Below are 23748 nucleotides of genomic sequence, written 5' to 3'. Positions count from 1 at the left end.
TTTCGGAGGAATATCCTGACTAATGGACCCGGGCAGAACCTAAAATGAGCACACCACTGCAGCCTAGAGCACTACTAACAACATGTAATCTTAAAGGGACTATGACCTTGCCATCAACTGAATTCCTAAGGCAATGTTGGATTACATTATCAAAATTGCTTTGTTAAGTTCCTTTTACTCAGAGTTTTCATCCACTTGGCTCCACCTTAAAGTGAAATTCAAGAGGAAGATGCTCTTCTGACCTACATGGCTTACAAGGGGCATGACATTAATTGGTGACCTGATGGAAAACAATGGGTCTCTTTCAAAAAGCTACCAACTGAGAAAGAACTTGTAGACTGTAAATATAGCATGTATCAACATGGAGTGTGCTTTCGATTGCATTGGCACAGAACGACTATGGGCCAAAATTACATCGATGGGTTGCCTGAAGGAACACAGGACGAAGCTGCAGGTCAGACTTGAGCAGTCTGGCAACCTGACAAAGGATATTTGTACATATAGGGGTCTGAAGCAAGGCTGCCCTTTGGCCCCAATACTCTACAACATATTTATCACAGACATGAAAGAGATTCTAGACCCTCCTAGATCCTGTCCACCAAGGATCAATGGTACATCGGCTGGCTGGCTGGCTCTTGTATGCTAATGACTTGGTCCTCCTGGACAGAACTCCTATCAGACTCCAAAGAAAGTTGGGCTAGCTGCAGCTGTATGTCGACCAGATCGGTTTGAAGATCAACACCACAAAAAGCGAAATCATGGAGATAAAAAACTCAAGAAGGAAGAGAAAGAGAACACCATGTTGGAGACTGGATAACACCCGAATAATACCTGTTGCACCGTTAAAATACCTAGGTATCATGATTAGCGCGAGTGAAGGTGAGAAGCCATGGATAGCCAGTCTGCATACAAAAACAAAGCATCTAACAACCCAAGGCATGATGATCAGGAGGAAATACAGCAAGTTTTCACTTCTTCCTGTCATACATTTTTACAATCAGAAGGTCCCTCCAACTTTGACATATGCGGCAGAGCCTGGCCTGGGTTTTACATGGGAAACCTGGGAGAGATTGGAGAGTAGATTCTGGAAAACAATTCTAAGACTACCAAATGCGGTTCGCATGGCGGTCATTAGACATGAACTAGGCAGTCTATCACTATACGTGAGAATTGCCTGGAAAGCCTTGACGAGCTTTGGTAAATTGAATTCTCCGGAGTGCCCGCCCCAATTTGACATTATAAGGATGTAGGAATCTGGGATGACTGACTGGTGTAAAGACTGGAGGGGGGTTTCTGTACTCCTGTCCTCTATATGGCAGAGTAGAAGCACAGAGCACCCTAGCCAAGATTCTCTACAGCTATGGATGAGCAATCAAGGCTTAAGCTCTTAGGAGGTGATGCGGGCTAGTTCTTAAGTACACTGTAGTCCCCAATCCCCACAAAATAATGTCCACACACTATGTTAGTGATAACACAGTTCTTTATATAAATAAGGTTCCGAATATATAAACAATCAATAACTCACTTTGTGTTTTGGCAATACTAATATGGTAAATCTGTACAATGTCTATTTGGTACCACAGTTAACTCTTGACTACATTAAAATGCACCAACTGCTGGCAGTCTCACTGGCATACAAATCAAATAGTAAGTGAATCAACAATAGACATGGGAACGAAGACAAGTGGGGTTAAATAAATGTCAGAATACTTGGTCCCTACCAAAGACACAGTTTTGTGTGAGGATCCCCCCACCTGGGCAACCTGTAAATAAAGTGTATCAACAAACCCAGTCTATTAATGTTTAAAATAGTCTTGATTCCTTCTAAAAAGGTTCTACTACCCCAGTGTACCTGGATTAGCAGAGTTCTTCGACGGGTCGTTGACAAATCCTTCTTGAGTGAACTCCTTTTAAGGCAGGATTCACAGATCGTCGAGATTTCTCGAGGAAAAAGTGAAAAAGGTCATTGAGGCAGCAGCTTTGGTCCTTGCGGTGCTCGGCGACGATCGGTTGTGGATGTCCTGTGAAGATGAGGTGTGCGGTGCACCTCGATGATGAAAGTTTGTTTCTGCAAAGCAGATCGATGAAGAACGTAGGACTGGCAAGGGTGTCGGGTCATCAGCGGTTGATGTCGGCGATCGGGACTCCACCACGGCTGGTTTTCGGATATTCGTCAGCATCTTTGTGGACTTCGGGTGGCGGGAAACCCACCGGCGGATTCTCCTCGGTTTGTCTGCAACCTGGACGGTGATGATCAAGGGAGTCCTTGATTTCAAAGTGTCTTAGGCAATGGAGCGTTTCGCTCCGGTCGACGAGGTTACAGTGGTCCTCCGGACCTCAGTCAACAGTGAGGGTTGTCAACAGCCTCAACGTCCTGGTGCTTCACTTTAGAATCCTCGGCAGTCCCCGTCTCCAGTCGGCAGCCTTTTGAGGACTGACTTCCAGGGGGCCTTGGTGAAGGTTAGCTGGTGCACAATGTTCCCTTGTAGTTTGGAAAGAGGTCTCCTAACCAGGTCCTTTCTTGGATCAGTTCTTGGAGACACGACAGCTTTCGGAATGCGTCAAAGGAAAGCAGCAGCAAAAGCCTTCTTCCATCTGGGCTTCAAGGTTAAGCATCAAGTTTCGACTTCAGCTTCTGAAAAATTCCAGTAAGTGAGAGGTCCCCAAATATACTGTTCTGTCTCTCATTCATACTGCTGAGCCAGGCTCAGGCAGTCAATCATTCAGAAGGGCATTCAGCAGGCAGGCAGCCAATCAGGCTCACACTGCTTTCAGGCCATTCTTCTCCAACCAGACACTCACAACAAGGAATGTGGATTGGGACAAGTACCCATCCATTTAGCACTCCACATTGCATTCATACCAGTTTCTGGGCAGGACTGACTCATTCATTGTGTCACACACCAGAAACCAGACACCCATAACATGAAATGTATATTGGTCACACACTCCATTCACCCAGGTCCCACCCCAAGGGCGTACCCACAACATAGTCACTGGGAAGGCTCCAGCCAGTCTGGCCTGGACTTCACCACAATACCATATATGGAACTTTCACCCAACAGCCAGTCAGGGGAAGGGACAGAGTCAGGGCTTCCCAGGACTTTAGGAAAACAAGGTAACAGGCAATAGAAAGCAAGAGGCCCCCAGGGCCATCTTTCCCCTACCAGGAATCAAGTGATTCCAATGGCAGGGACTAGGTATCCCATGGGTATCCCAAAATGGAGGATACTCAGAGCACCTGTCAAAATCAGCATGGAGCTGCCACCAGCCCATACACTGCTCTGTGGGCCACACACAGGTGCTCAAAAACATACACTAGCGGTATAGAGTTGTGCTCCTATGCATGGGTGCCATAAGGGTATCCCAGGGGTTTGTTCACCAGAACCAAAAAGAGGAAGAGCTGCACTGCCAGGAGTCCCCCATGGACTCCTGTGCAGAAAACAACACAGAACACACATGAAAAAGGAGTACAGGACAAGGACAGGGAGGCCCTGTCCCTCCAATACATTTCCAGCATCACAACTGGCCATTAAACCAATGGCAAGAAAAATGCCTAGAAATACTATCAATCCTTGGCTTGTCGGTCGATACCCTATGCTGAAATCCCTTACTGGTCCAGAGGGCTCTGTGGGTGGCGGACTGGAACGAAACTGAAACCAAATGAATATCCTTCTGGATCCACACCCTATCAAGAGGGCTTACTGGCCTTCCCAACACTCCTCAATACTTAGGAAATTCTCGAACGCTAGATACATCTGAGATTTAGATTGAACATTCTCCACACAAAAGTAACATTACATAAATATGGCAGGGCAGAAGATGATAGATGCCACTATGTAATGCTCAAGCGGAATCATTAAAACAGCTGATCCTGTTCTGACCGGAATTGAGAACAGAGAGAGCAGTTTTCTTGAATGAACGTATGAAACACAATTTTGGAACACATGCAGATGCCTGGTGGGAGATCCTTTATGTGTCATGAAATCACACTACCGTTCCCTTTGGACCTCCTGTTCTATTCAACAACATGCCAGAATGCTCCCCACACCCTCCAAACATAGCAGACGCCGCTCCTTGATCAACGGTATAGTTTCTAGCGCGCCTAGATAAGCGCCCTGCCCCTGCGGTTCGGCGCGTGTGTCACGCTCACCTGATTCCCACGGAGGCGCAGGTCTGGCTTCGAGTGCTGATGCTTCTTCTATGGTGAAGCGCAGGACTCTGAAGATGGACTCACTGGCTCGCAGGAATATTCCCCTGTGCGTGAAAAGGGAGTATTACCTACTGACGGAATAATGCTCAAGCCTCCCACTCCCTTCCAGCCCTCCACGATACCCTTCCTCGATTCCCCGTGAAGTCTCACCTTAGGATCTGGAAGGATGAGTTCTCCATCCTGCTTCTGATGCAGGGGCGCGTTGAAACCCAGTTACTTCACTGGATTGAGGTTTGATGGGAGTTCAATAAGCTTGACTATTCAGGTAAGGCGCTGTAAGAGTTCTGTAGCAAGTTCAAAAGTTCAAGCTTAATAATAATGTTCATTGTCTTATTGCAGCAAGTGCTAACGCTTATGTCTTTTTCCCCTTAGGGGCCGGGGTTCGGAATGCCGGAGATATGGCGCCGACCCGAAGTGAAACGTGCAGTTCCAGTAAATGACAGGTAAGTTCTGGATGAGCGTTCGGGTAATGTCTTTGCATTCGCTCATTCAATGTCTTTGTCTTTATTCCCCATAGGGGCCGGGGTCTGGAATGCCAGGAAGCGGCAGGACCCGAAATGAAATGGGAATGACCCAACAGGTAAGTCTTAGAAGGAAACTGAGCTTTTCCTATTTCCCTTCCTTCTCTCACCTTGTGTTCTTGTCTTTTTCTCTCTAGGCTCTGGGAAGTGGCTGCGGATCCGGATGATCGCTGCTGAAGATGGAGGTGCCCAGGAAAGGTGAGTGAAATGCAGCGCTGCAGCGATCGAAGCGAAATGCTTTTAAAATGATGTCTTCCCTTTCAGGATCGTCGGTGTGAAGTCTCTGTGATGCAGCTTTAGCAGGTAAGGTCTTCTTTCTCTCCAATTCTCTCTTAGCAGGTGACCCAGGATGCTGACAGGCGTGGCTGAAGTCCAGATGCAGGAGCTGACACGGTGAGCGTCCAGCTGTGAGGAGCAGAACAACGCGAAGCGTGAGTTGCTGATCGGGTGTGGTTTAAATAGCTTTGGAAGAAGTTCCAGGTATGTATCCTTCCACCGATCAGGTATGTATCCTTCCCCGACCACACCCAGGGGAAAGTAGGTCCACAGGTTAAGTAGTTCCATTCAGGCCTCAAGAGGGCCTGGATGTAGCAGCATGGTCTGCATCAGGTAAGTGCACCTTAAAACACTTGAACACATGTCTAGCTTTATGAGCCTGGCGCCTAAGGCGCCAGGACAGGGGTCCAACATGAGCCTGGCGCCTAAGGCGCCAGGACTGTGTCCAAAGGGCCCCAGCTTGGGCCCGCTGGCACTTCCCTGGGGGAAAGGATGCCTGCCTCTGGGGTTGCTGGGTCGGACCTGGCTCCTTGGAGGTAGGCATCATGACAGTACCCCCCCTCAAGGCCCCTCCCAAGGTTGTTCCCTCCGGGGGTTTTGGCTTGTTCGGAAATCTCCGGTGGAACCTTTGTATTAATCGAGGTGCGTGAACATGGTTACTAGGCTCCCACGATCTCTCCTGAGGTCCATATCCCTTCTAGTCAACAAGATAGAAGAGTTTGGACTTTAACACCTTGGAGTCTAAAATGTCTTTAACTTCGAATTCTAATTCCCCTTCAATTTGAACTGGGTCTGGAGGCTTGGACAGTCGGGTCCCAGGTTGTACTGGCTTCAAAAGTGATGCATGAAAAACTGGATGAATACGCATGTTAGACGGTAAATCCAGTTTAAAGGCCACGGGATTGATTATAGCCTTGATGGGATAAGGTCCTATGAATCTGGGATTGAAGTTTCGCGGGCCCTTGAGGGGTAAATGTTTCGTTGCTAGCCATACCTGATCTCCTACTTGGTAAGGAGGAGTTTTACTTCGGTGCAAATCAGCGTTTTCTTTATACTTTTTCTTGGCTTGCTGTAAATGAGTTGCAGCTTCTTTGAAGGCTTGGCTTATTGTGGAATGCAGATGATTTACTGCGGGCATTTCCAGGGTCAGAGGTGGATCTAGATCAGAGGTCCGAGGATGGTGACCATACAAAGTATAAAAAGGAGTTTGTCCGGTTCCAGAATGCACTGAATTGTTGTATGCATATTCTGCGATCCAAAGGATGTCTTTCCAATTTAACTCGGATTGGTGTAACATGCACCGAAGATATTGCTCGAGAGTCTGATTGGTTCTCTCGGTTTGTCCGTCGGTCTGGGGGTGGTGGTTGGTGGATAGCCGCACATCTATTTGTGCTAGTTGGCAACACTTCTTCCAAAAATGGGAGATAAATTGACTTCCACGATCCGAGACTAATATGGAAGGGAAACCATGTATGCGAACTATACTCTCCAGAAATTCCTTGGCCAAGGTGGAAGCTGAAGGCAAACCTTTTTTTAAAGGGATAAAGTGGGCCACAATTACAAGGATAGTGTTGTAACCAGCACAAGGAGGCAGGTCAGTTATAAAGTCCATTGACAAGGTGTGCCATGGTGCCGGTGGAATATCCAAGGGTTGAAGTAGGTCGGCTGGCCTTTTCTTTTGACCCTTGTTTTGGGCGCAAATTCCGCAAGACAAAACAAAATACTTCATGTCTTTTCTCCAAGAAGGCCACCAGAAGTGGCGTTTGATTTTTTCCTCCGTTTTAGCGATACCAGGGTGTCCTTTCATTAATGATTCATGATGATGGGCAATAACAAGTTCTTGCAATTCTTTACTAGGCAGAAACAACCGCTCCTGGAATTAGGGTAAGTCATCCTTAACGGTGTAATGAGGACCCTTTTGACTCCATTCCAGTAAGGCTGAAGAGTCTAGAAGTTGTTTTACTTGCGTTTGGATGTTCTCAATAGTTTGCAATGAAATTAGGCCTAAGATTCTTTGTTCTGCTATGATTGGCACAGGTTCTAAACTCGAATTGGGTTCTTCCATGCCAATCCGGGATAAGGCTTTCGCTTTACCATTCTTGCAGCCAGGGCGATAGGTAATTACAAAATCAAATTCCGCAAAGAATAGAGCCCATCGGAGTTGTCGTGAAGATTGAACCTTGGCCGTCTTTAAATACTGTAAATTTCTGTGGTCCGTAATTACGGTGATGGTGTGTCTTGCCCCGAGAAGGTAGTGACGCCAAGCCTTGAAAGCAGATTTAATAGCCAGTAACTCTTTGTCGGTAATTGCGTAGTTGATTTCAGGAGGAGAAAATTTCCTGGACCAAAAGGCCACACGGTGTAGTTGGTTAGTTTCTGGGTCTCTTTGTGACAGGACAGCTCCAATGGCCGAACTGGATGCGTCGGTTTCCACAATGTAAGGGAGATCTGGGTGCGGATGCTTCAATATAGGTGCAGAGGTGAATTTGGTTTTCAGGTCCTGAAAAGCTTTTTCGGCCTCAAGAGTCCATTCAAAGCGTTTGTTTTTCTTTAGGAGAGCTGTGATGGGTTGGACTGTTCGGGAAAATTCCGGGATGAATCTTCGATAGAAATTGGCGAAGCCGAGCATGCTCTGAACTCCCTTCACCGAGCTAGGAGATGGCCATTTGAGGATGGCGTCCACCTTTCGCGAGTCCATTAGGACTCCTTGAGGTGTCAGGATAAATCCGAGAAACTCCACTTCTGTGGTATGAAAAACGCATTTTTCGAGCTTTGCAAATAGTCTGTGCTAGCGCAATTTCTCAAGAACTGCCCTAACATGTTTTCTGTGATCGGATTCTGAAGAGGAGTACACCAGGATGTCGTCAATATAAACAATGACACAGACGTCGATAAGTTCCCGAAGAACATCATTCATAAAGTACTGAAAGGCGGCAGGTGCATTGCACAAACCGAAGGGCATCACCTGATATTCGAAGAGCCCAAATTTGGTGCAGAATGCAGTCTTCCATTCGTCGCCTTCTTTTATACGCACCAGGTGATAAGCTCCTCGGAGATCTAACTTGGTGTACACACAAGCGTCTTTCACCTGGTCGATAAGCTCAGGGATCAGGGGCAGAGGATAACGATTCTTAATCGTTATTTGATTTAGGGCGCGATAGTCTATACATGTTCTAAGGTCGCCCTCTTTTTTCGGCACGAAGAACAGAGCTGAGGAGACAGGAGACTTGGACGGGCGAATAAAACCATTGGTTAGGTACTGATCTAAATACTGACGCAAATGTAGGTTCTCAGGTTCCGTAAGAGCATAAATCCTACTACAAGGTAGTTGAGCATTGGGTACCAGATCGATTTGGCAATCATAAGACCGATGGGGAGGTAACGTGTTAGCCTGTTCCTTCTGAAAAACGTCTTGGAATTCTTGGTATTCTGACGGTAGCTGTACAGGGGTGGAAGTTGCTGAGGCTAGACCCAAAACTGGATTTCTTGGGTAACAAGTTGGTTCACAATCAGGAAAACTTATCTTCTTTGCTCGCCAGTCAATTCTGGGATTATGTGTTTCTAACCAAGGAATTCCAAGAATTACTTGAAATTGTGGGGCCTTGATCACATCAAACACGATTGCTTCCCGATGTCCATCCTGACCCACCAGTGTCATTTCAACAGTGGAATGCGTTACAGGCCCTGAGGCTATTTCGGTTCTATCTACTGTAGTAATGACATCTTGGGTTACTTTCGGGCGGAGAGGGAGCTTAATCCTGGAAGCCAATTCACGGTCTATGTAATTTCCAATAGCTCCACTGTCGATGTATGCTTTTATAGCATGCAACAGCTGAGGCTGTTTTGGGTCCACGAGAACCATTGGCATGACAAAATGCCAGGTCAAAGAGTTTGTTTTCAAGCTCGGCAAGCGGACCCCTACGCTTGTCGGGCTAGGTCGTTTCCCGAATCAGGTGTCAATAAATCGTTATCAGTGGCTCCAACCACCTTCTTAGGTGGTTTAACTGGACAATTTCTAAGAAAGTGACCGGAAGTCCCGCAATACAGGCAAAGTTGCATTTGCCGCCTTCTCTCTCGTTCCTTCTGTGTTAATGGTCCTTTAACACCGCCGATTTGCATAGGTTCGGATACGTCGGTACTCTTGGAGTTAGCGTGGGTTTTGATCGGTACTCGGGTTTCGTACTTGAACCGATCTGCTTTTCTATTTTGAAGTCTGTGATCAAGTTGAACCACCAAGTCTATGTAGTCTGCGCAGACCTGGGGTGGATCTGCTATCTGAGCTAGAACATCCTTAAGCTCTCCGCGCAGGCCTCGATGAAACAATCTGATCCTTTTGTTTTCTGGCCATCCAGTTTCCACAACCAGTCTATTAAAGGTGGCAACGTAGGACAGAAGATCCTGATTACCTTGTCGTAAGGATAGCAGTTCGTTATCAAGGGCCTGTCCTTGAGAGTGTCGAGCAAACAATCTTTCCATGCTGGCCTGGAAACCCTGAAAATTCTGGAGAATGGGATCATCCTGATTTACCAATGGAATAGACCAATTGGCAGCACTGCCACTGAGGTAAGATAGTATAAAGGCTACCTTGGTCTGGTCGTTAGGGAAGGCCCCGGGTCTGCATAGAAAGTGTAAACGACATTGGTTCATAAAGACGGCATATTTCTTGGGATTCCCCGCAAAACGTTCAGGCGGGGCCAAAGGCATGTGTCCAAGTAGATTGATTTGTACCGGGTTATTCAAACCCATTGATGTGGAAGTATCTCCGGAATTAGGTAAAGGAGTGTGCCCTGCCTGGGCCTGCAATAATCTTTTGGCCAGGTCATCTGTTCTTTCCTTGGATAGGATCAGTTCTCTTTTGAGAGCCTTAGTCTCCTGGCGGGCTGAGTGCACTTCTGCCCGTAATTCCCCCAAAAGCTGGGCCAGCTGATCTGTCTCGGAAGTCTCCATAGCGCCCGGGTGGGAAATTGTGGGTAGGCTTCGCGTTCTGTCACGCTCACCTGATTCCCACGGAGGCGCAGGTCTGGCTTCGAGTGCTGATGCTTCTTCTATGGTGAAGCGCAGGACTCTGAAGATGGACTCACTGGCTCGCAGGAATATCCCCCTGTGCGTGAAAAGGGAGTATTACCTACTGACGGAATAATGCTCAAGCCTCCCACTCCCTTCCAGCCCTCCACGATACCCTTCCTCGATTCCCCGTGAAGTCTCACATTAGGATCTGGAAGGATGAGTTCTCCATCCTGCTTCTGATGCAGGGGCGCGTTGAAACCCAGTTACTTCAATGGATTGAGGTTTGATGGGAGTTCAATAAGCTTGACTATTCAGGTAAGGCGCTGTAAGAGTTCTGTAGCAAGTTCAAAAGTTCAAGCTTAATAATAATGTTCATTGTCTTATTGCAGCAAGTGCTAACGCTTATGTCTTTTTCCCCTTAGGGGCCGGGGTTCAGAATGCCGGAGATATGGCGCCGACCCGAAGTGAAACGTGCAGTTCCAGTAAATGACAGGTAAGTTCTGGATGAGCGTTCGGGTAATGTCTTTGCATTCGCTCATTCAATGTCTTTGTCTTTTTTCCCCATAGGGGCCGGGGTCTGGAATGCCAGGAAGCGGCAGGCCCGAAATTAAATGGGAATGACCCAACAGGTAAGTCTTAGAAGGAAACTGAGCTTTTCCTATTCCCTTCCTTCTCTCACCTTGTGTTCTTGTCTTTTTCTCTCTAGGCTCTGGGAAGTGGCTGCGGATCCGGATGATCGCTGCTGAAGAAGGAGGTGCCCAGGAAAGGTGAGTGAAATGCAGCGCTGCAGCGATCGAAGCGAAATGCTTTTAAAATGATGTCTTCCCTTTCAGGATCATCGGTGTGAAGTCTCTGTGATGCAGCTTTAGCAGGTAAGGTCTTCTTTCTCTCCAATTCTCTCTTAGCAGGTGACCCAGGATGCTGACAGGCGTGGCTGAAGTCCAGATGCAGGAGCTGACACGGTGAGCGTCCAGCTGCGAGGAGCAGAACAACGCGAAGCGTGAGTTGCTGATCGAGCGTGGTTTAAATAGCTTTGGAAGAAGTTCCAGGTATGTATCCTTCCACCGATCAGGTATGTATCGTTCCCCGACCACACCCAGGGGAAAGTAGGTCCACAGGTTAAGTAGTTCCATTCAGGCCTCAAGTGGGCCTGGATGTAGCAGCATGGTCTGCATCAGGTAAGTGCACCTTAAAACACTTGAACACATGTCTAGCTTTATGAGCCTGGTGCCTAAGGCGCCAGGACAGGGGTCCAACATGAGCCTGGCGCCTATGGCGCCAGGACTGTGTACAAAGGGCCCCAGCTTGGGCCCGCTGGCGCTTCCCTGGGGGAAATGATGCCTGCCTCTGGGGTTGCTGGGTCGGACCTGGCTCCTTGGAGGTAGGCATCATGACAGCGTGTCGATGCGCTCACAATTCCTTGCTCGAGTGTTGTTCCTCGCGCTCGCTCCTAGGAATTCCCTTCTCTTCATTGTGCTTTCCTGGTTCCCCTCGACCGTGTCTTCCTCCTGCCACGGTGCTCTTGCGGTCGCCCTCGGACTGCCTTACCTCTACCCAGGATTTCCAGAGACTTCCGGACCTAGACTCCGGCTGCCACTCACCGCCTTCCGTGGCTGCCCATCCAGGACTGCTCTTGCGGTTACCTTCGGACCGCCATACCGGCCCAGACAATTCATCAGTTGAACATTGAACTCTAGGTTAGCTGCCATAGACAGAGTGGCGTCTGAAGAAGCCTGTCCTTACCTCCACGACACCCGCACCTCCAGGAAACGCGGGCAGCCAGATCCAACAAGAAAGAAGCTTACAAAGCCTAAACAGGTGAGCCCTCAAACCAGTCGTGACATCATGGGGGTGCTAATGTGGGTTTTACTCAGTACTTGGTAAAGTTCCTGGAGCTGATTTTCTGGAAGAAATGCAAAGAATCCTCTCAGCTCTAATCAGGATCATCACTCTGTTGGACTTGATGCAGCCTCCATGCATTGATGATTGAGTTAAGTGAGGTCTTCCTTTTTTAGAATGTAAGTGTTCTCTTTGCAAATGAAATGCAAGGAATAGCAAAAGTGTGTGGTAAACTAAATGCTTAATAAAAAAAAAAATATGGATAACATTGTTTTTTAAAGAAATAAAACAAGGGCATCTGGCCTCGAGAATATATAATCTCTTGGTTAATAGTGAAAGGAATACAGACTTACTTACCTTGTTTCTGAAATGACAGATAATAGCTGGATTGGCGTTTCCAGGAATATTCCCTTAATGTCTCTTAACCTGGGGGAAGGGTTAGACAAGTGTAGATACTCAATAGAGTGTATTGGACTCCTGAGAGGCTACAAACGAGGCATGTCAGATTCAGAGGCCTGTTGGGTGTACAAGCATAGAGTGGGTTCATCATAACACATGTTATGGGAATGCAGGAAAGTACAGAGATTTGGGGGGAAATAACAAAGATAATGAATAGGGTATTGAAAATAGAACAAGAATTTGATTTTGAGACATTTGTTCTGGAGGGAGATGCTCTTTTGAATGATTTGTCATACCCTCAGAAATGTTGGCTTTTTTGGTCTGCATTAGTGGTCAAAAAGCTGACCCTAAGAAATGGAAATCAGACAAATATCCATCTGTTCCGGATTGCTCCCAAGAGCTTCACAAGCTCTCCCTGATTGAAAGGATCATAATGCAACGTCAAAAGAAAAGTAAACTGTACAAAGAAGTCTGGGTTGGATTTTGTGGACTTCATGTAATGTCTGATATGATAAATTATGACTGGATATGGGGGAGCACGGGGTTGGGGTGGAGGAGAAGAGAGTGGGAAACAATGTTTTCATGATGTCTATGTTTGGTTATTTGTCAATATGAATTGTCAAAAAAAAAGAAAAGGAAGAGGGGGGAACAAGGGGCAAAAAGAATAAAGAAACAAAGGGAGAAAGAGAGAGAGGGAAAGGGAGAAAGAAATAGACAAAGAAAGAAAAAGGACGAAGAAAGGAATAAAAGGGATGGGTACAGAGAGGACCTGGATCCACAGTTCAGCCTTTGCCGCTCGCCCGTTACGTGTGACTATGTGATGAGGTGATCGGTGGCTTGTGGGGTTCTAATACCTTTAGTCTGGGGCGTGTTAACTTCTGGACCTGGCACTGCATGTAAACCAGGCAAGTTTCTAATGCTTGCCATTTTCCACGTTCGTGGCGGGACATTTTTGAATATATTAACTCACTGGACTATGATCTATTTTAGTTAAAAATGACTTAATGACGCCTTGTATGTAACTTGTCTTGCAGCTTTGTGAAAGATGTGGTGTGCTTTTACTATGATGGAGATCAGGCAGTACGTGAGGACACTGAAGTACAAGCATTTGTGAAAGATGTATTTGTGAATGGATTAAGAAACTGCAAGGCTTCAGGTAAAAAGCACTGTAATAATGCATATTTTACATATAAAGTTAGGAATGACCATCGTATGGAACTGAAAACGAGTAATTAAAAACTCACTGTAAATGTAAACAACATGTATTAAGTTTGGACGTTGTATGTGGCGTTATTTGTACCACCCGCGTCTTCCCTTACTTTATATTTCTGTGTCTGTCTCTACTTGCTTCCCTCATTATTTGTGGCCCTCTTGATTTGGCTCACTCAATCCCACACTGTATGCGTGTCCCTTTTTTTTATTTTCTCAAAATATCTTTTCATTGTCGCTCTATCTATTTTCATTCTCTCACCATCGTTTTTCATTCATTGCACACCTTTCCTTCCTCTCTCTCTCTTCCCTCAGTCATCTCTCACGACTGTTTATCTCTCTGTGTAGGTCCCTCTTGATATCCCAGGTGGTATATAAAATATTGGAAGATAGACCGTTACCTAAGGCCTCGAGCAGAGCGGGAGATGTGTGCAACTTGACCCTCACCCTGTTCATTCTAACCACTAGATGTGGTGATTATCGTTTACAGTAATTGTCTGTGGAAAGCGCTGTAGAAGGCTCACTCCAGCCCTCTTCATTCAAGGAAAGTGTGAAGTGGCAGGTTCTTTAGTGTGCATTAGGTCAGCACGCCGTGGCGTAAAGAGTCGCAGACCTGGTGGCTCTCCTTTTGTTATGCAGTGCTGGGAGAGGAGGATAAAGTGTGCGACACAGCGTGGGAGATTGTTAACGTTTTGCTTATTGCCATGTGCCCAAGTACCGGTGCTGTCTTTCACCTTGCAGAAGTCTAGGACCTCAATATCAGCCAACATGTGTAGTGTAGATACTGAAGACCAGGTATAACCTGCCTTTTTAATGGACTAGTTCAATCTCCTATGGCCCCATAATAATGCCAGGCACGATTACTTCCTATGTCTGTGATACATTTCTTGCAGCATCAGGAAGAACAGAGCTATTCGGCCACCTGTATCTAGGGCTTGATTCTGAAGAATCTGGGCATCTCTGTGCATCCTCTGACACAATGCCCTGCCGCCTGCTCCAAAGGCAATACAGACTCCCCATCCGCTCAAAGAAGAAAGCCTGTATCCAAGCCCACATCTTTGGGGCCAGTAACAACACAGCTGAACTGTTTAAAATTTGAAAGGAACTTGCCAATCTTTCTGCAGTCTCCACCTCTGCCATCACAGCCCCTCTTCACTGCAGTGGCCTCTCATCACATAACCAAAACTCAGGACATCCTGGCCTCACTCTCATTTTCACCCCTCCCTTCTCCCTCAGCCCCTCGCAGGCCTTCCTTGACTCCTATCTCCCCTTCCATACTGCTCTCCTCTTTCTCGCCCATATCACTGGATGAGATCTTTAGACAAGTCCTCTCTGTGAAAGTCTCCTCCAAACAGGTGCTCCCCTGCTCCTCCAGAATTATCAATGCCAACATTTCATCCCTGGCTTCTGCCTTGTCTGATTTCTGCAATCACTCCTTTGCCACCGGCTCCTTCCTGCTATTCCTCAAGCACGGACCTGGCTCAGGACTGGTTGACCTCTTTCCTCTCTGACCAACTTATCCAGGGTCAACTGGGCCCTTTTCTCTCCCCCATAACACTCTCCAACTGCAGTGTCCCTCAGGGCTCTATCCTCTCCTTGTGGCTCTTCAACATCTACCTTGCCCCTCTAGCTCATTTGAGCTCCACTGTCTCTCCTCACTTCCAGTGATATGCAGATGACACACTGCTCTCCTTCAAGCCTCTCCCCACTTCCTCCTCTTCTTCCTCTTTTATTCCTGACTCTCTGACTGCTATTCGGGCATGGTGTTCTGCTAACGATCTCTGCCTTAATGCCACTAAGACTGAGATCCTTCTCATTGGGACCCCTGCTCCCTCCTTTCCTCCTACTCCCTCCTTTCCTCCTACTCCCTGGCTGCCCTCCCCTCTTGTGACGCAAAAAGCCTTTGTGTCATCTTCAACTACTTTCTCTCCTTCTCACCTGGCATCATGGACCTTGCCAGGGAAGCCGACTTTCAGCTGCATCTCCTCAGAGGCATTCTCCCTTTCCTCACCTTCCCCCTGAAACTCATTGTCTCCAGACCTCTGGTCTTCTCTAGGCTGGACTATTGCAACATCCTCTTCTTCAATCTGCCTAAATCCTCCCTGCGCCCCCTTCAACTAATCCAGAATAGGGCTGCAAGACTTATCCTTGGTCTCAGGCCCAGGGACCGCATCTCTCCAGCCCTAAAATCTCTCCATTGGCTCCCGGTCGCTCAAGCATCAAGTTCAAGACCCAATGCATCATCCACAAGGCTTTCTAGGGCTTGGGACCCCTCTACCTCCAACACTCCCTAAATACCACCCTGCTAGAGCCCTTCTGTCTTTTAGCTCCAACGCTCAACAGATCAGATGCTTTACCAAGCAGAGAGTGGGGGGTAGACCTCTCTCGTCCATAGGAACCTCCATCTGGAATGGCCTCCCTACCTGTCTCAGGCTTGAGCCTGATCTCCTTAAATTCTGGAAGCTTCTCAAGACCCTCCTTTTCTATGATTCCTCACCTCTCCCCCTGCCCTGCTAATGTCCCCACCTGCCACATTTTGACTGGCTGTCTGGTTCCTTCTGAGTCTTACAGGGCACCAGGCCCTCCTCGCCCAGCCTACTTCAGCACTTCATTCTCCCCTGGCCCCCCCTCCCTCGCCCTGTACTTGCCTGATGGGGCCTACACCCCTACTGAGCCCGATCCAGTCCTGTTCTCGCACTTTGCATGTGGACCCTCATTCCCTTCACTCCCTGCTTTCCCCTGGCACTTGTCCACCTGGCCTCTACTTAGCACTTGCCTAGCCCAGGGGCTCTCTACCCCCTCCGTCCCTCCCAGCATTGCGTGCCCTCCACTCTTCCTTTCCCATCTTAGCATTACCAGTCTCTCAAATAGAGGTTCACTTGAGTGCCATGAGTATGTCACTCTCAGGAGCCAAGCATATCACTGTTGCCCTCACTGCCTGTGAGCAGTGCCACACACCTATGCCAAGCTTGGCAACCAGTTAATTTCCGAGACACCCTCCTACACTTTGTGCATCCCAGTTATCGTCTGCACCTCCAAATGCATTCCTTAGATGGGGGCATTCATCTTATTTGGATGCAAATATCCCCCACTCTAACTTATGAAGATCAGCCTTTTGGACTCTTAAGAGGGCTGAAGCTGCTATCATTTGGCAAATTGTCTTGGCACTGTATAAAAAATGCGGTTTAATGCAGTTTAAGGATACTCACCATGGTCAGTTAGCTTCTTCCACACATCTAAAGGTAGGTTACACAATGTTACTGGCAGATTAATGCCGGTGGCATCCTGTTCCTGCTACAATAGCTGTATGGTTGGAATCTTCAGACATGGTGGGAAGGGTCATATTTCTACATGAACATAATTTTTGTTACAAAGCAAGCATGATAGAACAAGTCTTTGTGCAGTAATGAGAGATTTCAGACAACTGTCATGGGATCTGTCTCTTCACCCCTTGCCAAGATCCTTTTTCCAAGAGAGAAAAAGATGAGATTCCATACTCCCCGAACACGCCCCAGGACCAGTGCTTTTTTCCATCTCATGTTGGAGGTTTGAGACTAGTTGCTAAAAGCTAAGTGCCTGAAATTCCTGAGGGGTGGTGCCTGGTAGCTGATGTCCACCCCCCACCTTTAAGTGTTTATGAATAAAGAGTCTCCAGCTCCAAGAAGCTCCGATTAATTGCCTTGAGGCACAGCACCAGAAAATCAGTGGGGTCACTAGGTTGCGACAAAACATTCTGGTGTTAGTTAGTACAAAAACTGTGAAGAACAAAGAACTATGAGTGCCATGGAGTGAAAGTATTCAAGCCCAGTGAAGGAGAGCTTAACATTTTCTAGGACCCAATCTTTTGTAGCTATTCCAAGGTTCACTGGTGCTTACAAATCAAGGGCTGAGGTCTACCATATTGACCATTTTTGTATTGTTTGTTGTCTTTTAAACAACAGTATTGGGTTCATGTCCTGTTTACAGAGCCATTTCTTACTTTAGTGCTCTCTAATATGTTTGAATTAAATTACATTTTGAACATGGGTAGTGTGGTTGAAACGTGGTGCCCACTGTATATATCCCTTATCATATTCCTCTCCAGAATGGTCATAGCTCTATAATTGCACTGGGTATTTGGCATCATGTTATAGAGCCATCATGAATAGAATGTGGTAGTGGTAAGAATCGATACAGAAAAAGGTTTTTGATTCTGATTCATGGGAGTTTTTATTCAAAGTCATGCAAGGAATGCATTTGCATCCTAACGTCTTTCATGTGTCAGGATTTAGCATTCTTCTCCCCAATGGAGTCATATTGCCAGTCTTTTTTCCTTAGGCCTGGATACTGATAGGAATGTCCTCTTTCTCTCTAATTGATCACACTGGCATGCCTGCTAAGGAACAGACAGAGGGGTGTATTAGGCTTCAGGCAGAACCAGATATTGGGCCTTGTTACATGTTTGGCGGTCCGAAAATACACCAACTAAGAGTTTGCGGGTAGGGGCACAGAACTCCCAGCAGGCCTGACCTACGGCAGTGTTTTCACTGAAGCACCAGCACTGTTAGCAACTGTGCCGGTGCTTCAGTGACCCCTATGGGATTCCATAGGAATGGGGATTTACCGTTGCCACCGCCTGCCATAATATCTCGTTGGCACCGGGAAGCCAGGCAGCGGAAAATGTGTTACAGGGTTGCTGGTGACAGGCCGCCTACCAGCAGGTTTTACCAGCAACCCCATAATGAGGCCCGTTGTCTCCTTAAAAGCAGATATCATTTTGCCGTTCATCTAGAAACCAGAAAATAATGTGGCCCAATCCTATAAGAATTTGCTAATTTTGGTGAAAGCTTTAGACTCTGTATGAAATGGTCCAAGAAGTAGTCTATTTTAAACTTTCAACCATACGGCCACATGACCTCCATACATTAAGGTGGGCTCATGATGGGTTCAAGTACCAGAAAATTAAAGTGTTGGTGGAGGTGATGACCTTATTTCACAAAACCTAGGTCGATATTTAGAAAGATTGATGGGTAAATTGGGTAAATGGTCTCAATCTACCATCTGTTTGGTATGGTGTCACTGTTAAATATGCCATGTCACTCTGCTGTTATACTGTGCCAAATCACCACCGTAGTAGTTTCAGAGTGCCTGATCGTTGTCTATGGTGAATTGTGCCCCCGGTTGGGAAATAGTGCACAAAACTGAGGAATGCAAGAGGGGATTGGGCAAAGGGAAGTGCCTTGTTTAAGGATGGATGTGTGTATGATAACCCTTCTTAAATTACTGTATTACCTTCAAATCATTTCTATTTGGCCGGGAAAGCAAGTATGTGTGTATATGGAGGAAATGGTAGTTAAGTGAGTCGGATGTTGCAGGCAAGTTATGATGAATAAAGAATTTCCATAATAACTTCCTTAGAAAGTCTTAATTCTATTAAAGACATGGAGGCTCACATTATGCTTTTCTTTCTGACACTGTATCCCTGGCGCAAGTCGACTTCTACAGGGTTCAGCAGGTGTCCTCCTGTGACGGGCTCTTTCCAACTTCAGACCCTCATGCCCTCTGCCTACGTTGCCTTGGCCCTGACCACGGCTGGCAAGCTCGTACTGCATGCAACGTGTTTTCCTCGAGGTCTCAGAAGACAGACGAGCCAGGTGGAGGGAGCACTTCCAGAGATCGCCTCCAGAACTCCGGAAGGACTTCGTCGATTATCGATCCAGGCCCAAGGTAGGGCCACTCTTTTCCAGCTCACCCCGCAAGGGAGACTCCTTCCAAGGACTTGCCCGCGCGGGAGGAACCGCTCAGGTTCTCATACCAGCACATGTACTGAGGTTAAATCAGCTACCGACCGGTAGGCCGAGGGGTCAGTGGATCCTCCCGGTGACAGTGCTAAGGGACCGGAAGGTTCTTTTACCAGGTCTTCACCCGAGGGGCCACGCCCTAGTACTGGCAACATGTCAGAGTGGGCGCATATACGCAGTACTACCGGCAGATCTACCCAAGGGCGAAATGCCTACCAGGTCTCGGCCTGAAATACCAGAATTACTCCTGAGGGGTAACGCCCTAATACCGGCACACGTACCGAGGCTAGTCCAGCTACCGGCTTCACAGCCGAGGGGTCTCCAGATCCTTCTGGTGTCAGTGCTGAGGGATTGCAAGGTTCTTTTACCGTGGTCACTCCCGAGGGGCAATGCCGTAGTACTGGCATCATGTCCGAGGGGGCGCCTTCACGCAGCACTACGGGCAGCTCTGCTGAGGGCAATGCGCCTTCCAGGTCACAGCCTGAGGTGCGGGATAGGCCTGTTGTTCCAACACCAAGCAACTTGGACATGGCTGGTTCCAGCAAGCCAGGCACCATGACTTCAGCATGTGGAACGCAGCTCGTCAAAATGGCCGCCACGCCAGACAAAATGGCCACTCATCCAATACCTCCTCTTGCGGAGCAGGTGGAGGAAAGAGTCACAAGGCGGGACTGGTGTCAGCCAGGTTCGTGGCCTACAGTTTATCCATCAGCAGCGCAGGGCAGGTTTCCCCTGCACCCCAGGCAGAGTGTGCCCCGGTCCCAGCTGCCCTCGGCCACTCCATCAATATCACCTGCCACCTCTTCAGCCTCCGAAGACAGGTTCTTCAAAAGGTTCCTAGGGCTGATGTGAACTCCCGAGAGGGGAGCCATCCTCCGGGATGCCATCAGGGACATGCTCCCTCAGGTCACCCCACAGGCACCCATAGTCATTCCTCTGATGGCTCCGGTGCCACAGGCCCCAGCGCAGACGCCGCTTCCCCAGCCGGCTCCTCTGATTCCAGCTCCTGCCTCCCACAGTACAGGCGGTTCCACACCAGCCTCCACAGCAGCCATCGGCTCCGTTCTCCACTCCACAGGCCACAGCGCCCAGCACTCCCCCACCAGCAGCCACCGGCTGCGGTCTCCACTCTGCAGCCCACGGCGCCCAGCTCTCCTCCACCAACTCCGGACCCCCGAGCCTAGCGGACACGGACACTGATGAGGAGGAGGACCCTGACACGCCATATGCAGCCAAGGCCTTCTAGGAACGCCTTGCCGGTTTGGCAGAGTATGTCAGCCTTCCGCAGCCCGAGGGGGAGGTTTTAGCAGAAGTCCTCACCCTAAGATAAGACCCCCTACCAAAACGTGGATCCTGATGCAGAAAGACGTAGTTGCCCTTGCCAAGTAGGGTTAGTCAAGCCACACTCGGGCCAGCCTGTCACTCGACGCCTCAAAGCCAAGTACAGGCAGATGGTGGGGGACACACTCTTGCTTTCAGCGCATCCTCAACTGCACTCTTTAGTGATAGCTGCTGCGTCACTCTATTCCAAGCCGCAGTCGTCCTCGGCCACCTCGTCCTCGACGCTGCTAGGCAAAGAGGAGAAGATCTTGGAAGCGTACGGGAAGAAATTGTACTCCAACGCCGCCATTGCACCTATGGCAGGCCAAGGCAGATGCCATGTTGGCAGCCGCTAACTACGGGCTCTGGCTGGAAATGGCGGACTTCCTCCCAGAACATCCAACACAGAGCCAAGCGTGCTTCAAGGTGGGACAAGGAGAATCCAGGCTGGTAGCGCAGGACATTATGGAGTCCACCGTGACCCACATCGATACCTCTGCCCGGGCCATCTGCATTGCCAGGGGCATGAGAACGACAGCCGGGCTCCGGGCTACTAAGTTTAATCTCGATGTCCAGGAACACATATTGGACCTTCCCTTCGAGGGCAGTGACCTCTTCCACTCCACCACGGACGATGAATTAGATGGAAAGAACAGCTTGCAAACCGCAAAGTCTTTATCTATTCTTATAAAGGCCACGCCCAAGGCCTACACCCAGTCGCAGCAACGCTCCGACAAGAGGCAGGCGTTTGGCGGGTTCAGAGGCCTTCAAGAACGGAGGTCCAGACAACCGGACCGCTCTCCGAGTCAGCATCGGAGAAAACAACAAAAGGTTTTTGTTCCAAACTCCCTCCTCTGCATCAGCCTCAGAGGGAAAAAAGGCATGACACATCCCTTCGGGTCCACGTGTCTTTGGTGGGGGGCAGGCTTGCCTTTCACATGCAATTTTGGCACCAGAATTTTTCAGATCCCTGGATCCTCTCTGTAGTCTCCACGCGGTACCACCTACCGGTACCTTTCTCTCCTCCCCTTCTCTCCCACAGGTTGGGACACCAACTCTGCTGGCGGAGATCCGGTCGCTCAGTGAGAGCCAGGCCGTGGAAGAAGTCCCAACCTCCCAACGAGGCTTGGGCTTTTTTTCCGGGATCTTCGCCATACAGAAGAACCGGGCTGGTCGCAGAGTTGTGTTGGACCTTTCCACCCTCAATCTCTCCCTCCCTCTGCAGAAATTCAAGATGGTTATGACAGCTCTTATGGCGGAAACACTGGACAGGGGAGACTTAATGTGCTCCCTGGATCTGAAGCAAGATTACCTACACCTCCCGATTTGGCAGCCGCATCGTTACTTACTGCGCTTTAGGAGCAGGGGCTTCCATTTCCAATACAAGGTGCTACCCTTCAGCCTCAACTCGGCTCCCAGGGTATTCACCGGTTAATGAATGCAGTGGCAGCCCTCCTCAGGGTACAGGGCCACCACGTCTACCCATACCTGGACGACAGGCTCGTCCGGGCCACCTCTCCAGAAGCGGTTCAGCATACTGCCTCCGCACTGAGGAACACACTCCATGACCTGGGGTTCACTATCAATCTCCAGAAATCTCAGCTGCAGCCCACGCAGATCCTTACCTTCTTGTGGCTCATCTGGGACACAAACTCTGTACGAGTGTTTACCTCGGAAGACAAGACTGCGGCCATCAAGAGAGCTACAGCTCACTTCCTCGCCAGGTCTGTGACCTCGGCCTGGTGGTACCAACACCTACTGGGGCTTATGCAGTGGTCCTGTTGGCCATGCCCCAAAAAGACTCAGGAGGCGCAGATTACAGCTGCACTTCACAGACTTGTGGAATTAGGAGAAGGACTCCCAGGAGGAGCCAGTAAACACTCCACCCTTTCCCCTCTCGGACCTCCACTGGGGGTCCGCAGACTTCAACCTGAGGCAGGGCAAGCCCTTCTGGCAGCCGGCCCCTCATGTCACAGTTACTACAGACTTGAGGGCCATATGGTTATCCAAACAGACAAGTCCACTAGCATATTCTATGTCAACACGAAGGGGGGCACCAGATCCTCCCCGCATGTGGGAATGGGCTCTGGAGAACGACATTTACCTCAGGGCTGTCCACCTCCAGGGGGACTCCAACCTGGAAGGGGACAGGCTGAGCAGACTGGCGGCTTACAATTACGAGTGGCAATTGAATGACATGGTACTAAAGGAGATCTTCCTCAGATGGGGGCATCCCCAGGTGGATATTTTTGCCTCCCAGGACAACAGGAAATGTCAACAGTGCGCCTCCTGGCAGGGGCTAGGCTCCGGCTCCCTGGGTGATGCATTCCAGATCCAATGGAACGTCATGACGGCAAATGCCTTCCCACCCACACCCCTAGTCCACAGGGTGATCTGAAAGATAAAGGAATAACGGCACCTCAGCATCATTTTGATAGCTTCTTGGTGGCCGGCCAGACCGTGGTTCTTCGAGCTCCTCAGCCTTTCGGACAGACCACCAATTCACCTACTGCTGGGCCCAGCTCCTCTCCTGGCCCAGCACGGGGGCAGGGTACTCCACCCTGCTCCTCACAAGCTAGCCCTTGCAGCGTGGATTCTGAGCAGGTCCCACTGAAACACTCAAGCCTATCTCAGGATAACCTAGAGATCATCCAGGGCGCTAGAAGCAAGGCTACTAGGAGCCAATATAAGAGTAAATGGTGCATCTGGCGAGCCTCCACAGGCTAAAGAAGCCACACCCGGTGTAGGACCTTAATGTTGTGTTGGGTGCCTTGGCGGATAAATATTTTGAGCCTAGGGCGCCCACGGACGTTAGGTTGGTCACCATAAGGACAGCTCTGGTCATGGCCGTCACCTCAGATCGTAGAGTCAGCGAGATCCAGGCTCTGGTGGCATCAGAACCCTACACCACTTTTCACAGGGGCAAGGTCGTCCTGCGGACGCACCCTGCTTCCTACCCAAGGCGACCTGCTCCTTCCATCTCAATGAGGAATTAGCGGACGACTTGTTTGTCACTTTCGGTGTGTGAAGGCCAGGTTATCCAAGGCCTCCATAGCAAGGGGATGGTTGCGGCCATAAAGGAGGCCTATGAAGGGCAGCACAGACCAGTGCCAGCTAACTTACATGCCCATGGGGTCAGAGCCAAGGCCACGGCCATCGCGTTCCAACGGCTATGACATGGCAG

The 23748-nt window shown here is 48.9% G+C and overlaps 1 protein-coding gene across 2 annotated transcripts in view; it reads left to right on the top strand.

Moving 5' to 3' along the window:
• LOC138472414 (polyunsaturated fatty acid 5-lipoxygenase-like) overlaps window positions 1-23748 on the top strand; it is a 1363458-nt gene that overhangs the window by 856734 nt on the left and 482976 nt on the right. For both annotated transcript variants that reach the window (XM_069610559.1, XM_069610560.1), the window contains exon 11: window positions 13290-13411. In XM_069610559.1, coding sequence (XP_069466660.1) covers window positions 13290-13411 — 122 coding nt within the window. The remainder of the gene's footprint in view (window positions 1-13289; window positions 13412-23748) is intronic.

Source organism: Ambystoma mexicanum, chromosome 8, assembly GCF_040938575.1.
Source record: "Ambystoma mexicanum isolate Mex_15411 chromosome 8, UKY_AmexF1_1, whole genome shotgun sequence".
Classification (NCBI taxonomy): Eukaryota; Metazoa; Chordata; class Amphibia; order Caudata; family Ambystomatidae; genus Ambystoma; species Ambystoma mexicanum.
Note: the sequence above shows the minus strand (reverse complement) of the source record. Positions and strands in the feature narration are given on the sequence as shown.